This window comes from Alexandromys fortis, unplaced genomic scaffold, assembly GCF_014885135.2.
Source record: "Alexandromys fortis isolate MF-2015 unplaced genomic scaffold, M_Fortis_MF-2015_v1.1 scaffold_53, whole genome shotgun sequence".
Lineage (NCBI taxonomy): Eukaryota > Metazoa > Chordata > Mammalia > Rodentia > Cricetidae > Alexandromys > Alexandromys fortis.
Genome location: NW_026067939.1, coordinates 10,463,688 through 10,470,053, shown reverse-complemented (window position 1 = coordinate 10,470,053; position 6,366 = coordinate 10,463,688). Strand labels below are relative to the sequence as shown.

Sequence of the window (6,366 nt, the reverse complement as noted above, 5' to 3'; positions counted from 1 at the left end):
CCAGTCTTTAAGGGGCTTTTAGTCTGTGCCTTGGTCTCAAAATCTGGCCTTAAGACTTTCTTTTCTTTAGCTAAGTTGCCTTTCCAATAATTGTCCACTTCCTGTGACCGGCTCTGCTCAGGGGCCTTCCCACCTCACGCCCTCCTCTTTTCTGTGTTGATCATTTTACTCTCTTCAGAGCTCTAACTCATCCTTTCTTCTGCTGAGTGTCACTCACAGATGCCGCGGCCTCTTTGTAAGGCAGGGTTCTCCTGATTATATTGCTTTTCCTTCCCCTTTGGATTCTGCGCAGCGCTGTTGCGATGGCAATATGCAGGACACCTTTAGTTACTAAGAGCAGAGTGATGCTGACATCTTGTTGGGTAGCTCTGCTCTGTCTTTGAAGAAGGAAGTGTCAATAACAAAGTAACTGGAACATAAATACAATGTGAGCTTTTTGCTAGGTTTCTGTGTCTGTATTTTATCTATTCTGCTTTAAAAAGAAAGAAAGAAAGAAAGAAAGAAAGAAAGAAAGAAAGAAAGAAAGAAAGAAAGAAGAAAAGTAGTGCTTGGTTGCTTCAGTGATGAAAAAATAGAGCTGAATTTGTGCATCTAATGTATATAGATACAGAGAAAGAACATTGCATTTGAGTTTCCCTTTGACAACCTATCCTGACATAATTCCTTTAATGTCTGAGACATTCTGAAGAAGCAAACATCACAGGATACAGGTTTTGGAACAAATACTAAATAGTGAAAGTGTGACAGAGTTTCCTCCATCTGGTATTCTTACTGAGTCCCTTTGAGGTTGGCAAGAATTTGACTTCCCCAACTCTATTCCGGAACTTGAGGTCAAGACAGCCCAGGTAATTTATCTTGCCTTCCATTAAGCTGCCTGCTTGTGTAAATATCCACATCCAGATAATTGCTTATCTCATTGTCTGCTAAACCACGTGTTTGCACAAAGCCTCCCCTGAAGCTTCAGAGAGAGATAACAGGATATATATTCCTGCCTTTTGCTCTAAACACTCAGGTCTACACTGGGGGCCCATAATACCTGGGTGTAGTCCCAACAGGCTAGAATAAAGACTTTAGCTTAGCTATACACTGTGTCTGAGTGGTCTTTGGTGGAATCCCCATAACAAATGGATATAGTAAGGTTGATATTTTATGAAAAAATGAAGTGAAACTGTTAGGCCTCCCTTCACTTTCCTTCCATGCCCTTCCTTACCATCATTTTTTATAATAATAGAGGACACCAAATTATTGATGGAGGCCAAGGAAGCATAACATGTCATGAACACTAAATAATTTCTGGGTACACAAGCAATAAAACATAAGAGGTTTATTCTTTCATCAAGCAGTGACAACAGACGGCATCCACATGGTATAAGCATCTAAAGAAGGATGTACATGTACAGACAGACAGACTCCAAATCATTAACACAAAGACATTGCATGATTCATGTTCACAGGGGAGGGAGTTACTAAAGAGTAAAACAGACTCCGTCAGTAAAAAGACAAGCTGATTTTTGCTGCTTAGTAAATCTATCTCCCTTAATATTTCCTTAAACTAAGAAGAAATCTATTATCACACAGCCCAGGGTGCTATATACACGTAAGAGAGTGCACGCTATAAAATTCCAGATTTCTATGCAGTTTTACATAGTTTAAACGTGAGTAAAATTTGTATTTCAAAAAAGATCTTATTTGATTACTTTCAGCAAATGGACATTATTTCAATAGTTCATTAGGAGATTTAGCAACAGTGATAAGAAGAAAAATAAGTAGAAAAGATTCTCAAACCATCACTAGTCCCTTAAATAGTTTTCTCCTATTCCAATAGCCCAACTTACCGGTATTAATCTATTTCTACTCATCTTCTATTTTCCCCTTTAGTAAAAAGGAAGAAGGCAGTCAGTTTTACTTGTCTAACAATATCTCAAGAGGCTCAGTTGGGTCACAGCTAGGGCACACAGTTAGAGACAAGGTACTTTAGGATATGAAGGAGTAAAAGTCCTTTTGAAAAATGATGACGGATGGGCCTTTTTGATAGATACGTCTGAATAGCAAAAGCAGTGGAGAAGTTCACCTCTCCTCTCCACGGTGGCCGGATCTTATCCCGTTTCTGGTAAACAGCATCCATCTTATACGGGTCAACCCAGGGAATGCTGTAGGTAACGACACTATGGAGAGGAGCTCCAGTTCTGTCTCACTGTCAGTCTGCCTACCAGCAGTTCTCTCTGTGCAAATACAGTAATGCTCCTTTCCTAAGCTGTGCAAGTTCCTGACTTCTGCAGCGCTGGGCTACTTAAAAGGGTCAATCCTGGTAAGAAAGAATGTAACCTCGGTAAGCAGTTGAATTCCCAGATAAACTTACACCGATACTATAATGCACTCGAGTGAATGAAAGTAAAATGTGTACACAATACATTGCAAAAGGTTTGACCAACACATTTTTCTCCCTTCCTGTTCATTTTCTATAGCAGAATGCATGTCGTACACTGTGCAGTGAGTGCTGGATAGTTTCCCATCTGTAGCCGGCCCAAGGCCAAATTATGCCTTCGCGTGGCATTTCATTGAAGGTCAAACAAATGCCTGAAGACAGGATTTGGCGCAAGATATAAACATTTCTTAATGACCATAGATTCATAGCTATGAGATTGCCCAATATGCAGAGTTTAGTCTTCCTTTTTCTCCTATGACATTTCCTTCAAGGCACAAAAGATTATAAACAGTCGACGGGACAGAGTATTTTGAGTTGAGAATTTTAAGGTTCCACAAGACCTTTTATTTCAGATATAAGCATAGCAAAAGGACAGAGAAAAAAATAAAATGCCTTAAAAAATGACATGATGCTTAGGTCATCTGAAATTCCCTGCAGTTTACTTTTTTTTAAAAAGAATTTTAAATCTCATTTTACTGGTTTAAAATATAGTTACATGTTTGATTTTTGGGAGTGCTGTAATTTCTAATTAAATATTGTGTGAAATGTTCCTAATCAGCCAATATTATTGTAAAAAAAATCTGGCTTAGTTTGACAAACAGAGTGGGTTTTTACTAAGATATAAACATGAAAAATTTAACTAGTAATTGAAATAAAGATCGTGTGTAATGTACTGTAAAACTCTTCCTCCGTGATTACCTAATGGGGCTCTTTAGGCATCTCCAACCCAAACAACGGTATTTCCTTTCTGAACTTCGGTGATCTCACAGTTTAACTTATTAAGGCGACCATCCAGAATGAAGAGAGAATCCTTGGACGGGGTCATGAGGTACTGTCCGAACAGTCCACTGCCTTGGATGTGCCTGTTCTTTTGACTCCAGGGCCACTCTTCTGCCTTGAGGGGTTCTTTGAGACTTTTGATCATCTTGACCTTCCCAGAGGCGAGCTCCACAAAGAGCACGTCGGTTTGCTGACTTGAGCTTCCATAGATGTTGTACTGGTGGGCTTCCGTGAAGGATGGCTGGAAGGCCAGGTCAGATATGTGCAGGTTGGTGTGAATCTCAAAAGCATCCAGGATCTCTCCTCTGATGGTGATGTACTGGATTCTCACGAGCCCTTTCACATCATTAACGCTGACAAGATAGTGTCCATCTGGCGAGATGTAAGGGGTGCCTGTCACGTCACCGTTGAAGCCGATGATTGAATCAGTCACACTGTCCACCACGAGCTGTGGGGGAAGGGCTCCAGTGATGTCGGGCTCGCAGCTAATAAAGTAGTAGCCTCCCAGATGGGTGTATGCCAAGGATCGAGGAATGCACCTTGAATCTCTCAGGTTGATTGTTTTGATGTAAGACATGGTTTCAAGGTCAATTTTATGCAGTGCTGCTTCATCTTTGTGAAGAATAAATCCAAACCTGAAAAGAATAAAACCGAAGTTAGAAAGGAAGTTATAGAGTTGTTACCCAAAGACAAACATTACGACAGAAACAAGGTCCATCCCAAAGCAGGGTCTTGACTGCTATGGCGAAAATCTACTGTATAACACAAATATTAGAATTAGTCTTTAGTGTGTCCTATTCCAATGCTTTCTTGCAGTTATTTAATCTTTCTTTATATCCAAATAATTAGAAATCCTGCTGAAATAATTTAAAGTGACCCATGTAGTTAATGTAAACAACCACTTTTATTTTTAACATAGAAGAAAAATGAAATATTGCTTTAATGTCTCTAAAGTTAATACTATGTAAAACTGGTAAACTGATACTAAGGCTACAAATAATAAACAAATTTGAAAGAGGGATGGAGGTCAGAGAGACCGAAGGAGAGAGAGAGAGCCTATTAAACAAGATTCTAGCCTAAAGTTAAGATTCAGGTTTTGATATTAATAATATTGATAGTATAACTTTTTGATAGTTCTAAAACCTCTTAAATTAAAGGTCAGATAAATACTGCTCTCTGTACCTATGTGAAGAAAATAGAAGATTGTATTGCTTTAAGATAAAATAAATCAATATAGGAGATATAAAGAGGAGGATTAGGAAAATGAGACAAGGCAATACAGGAGAAGAGAGGAAGAAAAAAATCACACTAAGAATGTTTTAAAATGGCATATGGAATAATTATTTTATATTCACCTAAAATTTAATGACACACATATATATTTTTAAAATAATTCCAACTATATCTTACTATCAGGACATTAATATTAATAAATTCATAGGTTTATTATAATAAAAATTTTATAAATCAGAATTATGTATGATTATGGATGAAAAGGAATAATCTAGTACAGAGATTTACTAAAACTCATGACAGTTTCTACACTTTTTATATTGCATATAACTGGAAGTTTTATATGAAAGAGTTAAATGTGCAGAAAGTCCTTTTAAGAGATTTGTAAATATTTATTGGAGAAGGTGTTGCAGACATATTGAAGATCAAGTGTTCCTGACTTTAATAAGCCTAGAAAATTAAGCTAATAAAAATTTGAAAATTTATATGTGATTAATGCTTTGTCTGCTGTCTCTGATTTAACAGCTATTATCATCTCTGGGTACTTGAAGTAATACAATAGAAAACAGCATTTCATTATAAAGAATGATCAAAAATAAGGAACCCAGTTTGACTGGAATTGGCATTTAGGTTCAATGTGAACTATCCAGTACTTAACTGTACACGATGTGTAGTATCTATTGACCTGATGAAGGAAATGGAAAGGAAATTAATGTCCTGTGTCCTCAAGAAAAACTTTATTCAAGCAGTGGATGCTTCTAATTGTAATCTCAACTTTCTAAGCAGGGTGTCAGAGCTTCAGCAGGGACAGAAGAAGGGACAGATGTAGCTACATTCCTGATTTGACTACTGAATCACGTTTCTGTTTTCCCGGGACTCTTCTGAAGATTTTATATTACCCTGCATCCCAGAAGGAAAGCACAATTTACAATTAGAATAAAAAAGAGAACAAAATAGAGCAATTGTTTTCAGAAAATAGAAATCCTGCCACAGGGATAGGATAGCCAAGTAATATGGGGACTATATTAATAAAGCTGTTCCATGCCAGTTCCTGAGAAGACGGAGTTACATGCAGATTTGTGTTTTGTGCAGAGCTGTGAATTTGATAGGAAGAAAGAATGGCTTATACACAAATCTACAGATAATGAGCCGAGAGTGGAAACAGTATACTGGGGTCTCATTATTTTGTATAGATTTTTTTTCTGCCAGGTTTTTCATTCGTCAAACCAATAAGAAGTCATCTTTCTGGAACTTGAGAATAAACTCACATAAAGAACAATGTTCATTCACCCTTGGTTCCTATCTGATCTCAACCATCAAACAATCCTCCAAATGAATGAAGCCACATAAATAACAAGTTGTTCAGTGATTAATTAAAACACCGCAGACAATGCTATAGATTTCTTTGTAAAATTATGAAACAGTGAAATAATTTTACATAAAATACCATTTGAATGTATTCCAAATAAAAAGAAAAACAAAAAGACACAAAAGGAAAGGTATATTTTACTTTATATAAATAAAAATATAAAATCACACTAATATCTACTTTGTAAAAACAAGACAAAACAAAATGAGAAATTCACGTTAAATATGAGAAAGGAGTTGAGTTTAGGGATGACAGAAAAGAATTAAAGTAAAATTATTTTAAAAATATTTACAATAAAAGGATGATTTACAAAATGGAGGATCATTCTATGTTATGAAATAGGTTTAATTAAATATAAAGTTAAAAGAATAGTCGTATTTTCAAGACATACAGACACACACAGGGTTGAAAGATGTGGTTCAACCGTTTGGTAAATTTTGTTCTAGGGGGAAAAATTGAAAAAAAATCTCTTTAATGACATTTTCCTTCAAAAATATCAATTTAGCAATTTTATAAAATAAATAAATAAATATATGTATGCAAAAATATATGCACTACA

The 6,366-nt window shown here is 36.2% G+C and overlaps 1 protein-coding gene across 1 annotated transcript in view; it reads right to left on the bottom strand.

Annotated features, from left to right (window-relative positions):
- Positions 1-2,974: 2,974 nt before the first annotated feature.
- Positions 2,975-6,366, bottom strand: part of Fstl5 (follistatin like 5) — a 288,146-nt gene continuing 284,754 nt past the window's right edge. The window contains exon 14 of the mRNA XM_050147516.1: positions 2,975-3,840. Within this exon, the coding sequence (XP_050003473.1) occupies positions 3,138-3,840 (703 nt within the window). The 3' untranslated portion in view covers positions 2,975-3,137. The remainder of the gene's footprint in view (positions 3,841-6,366) is intronic.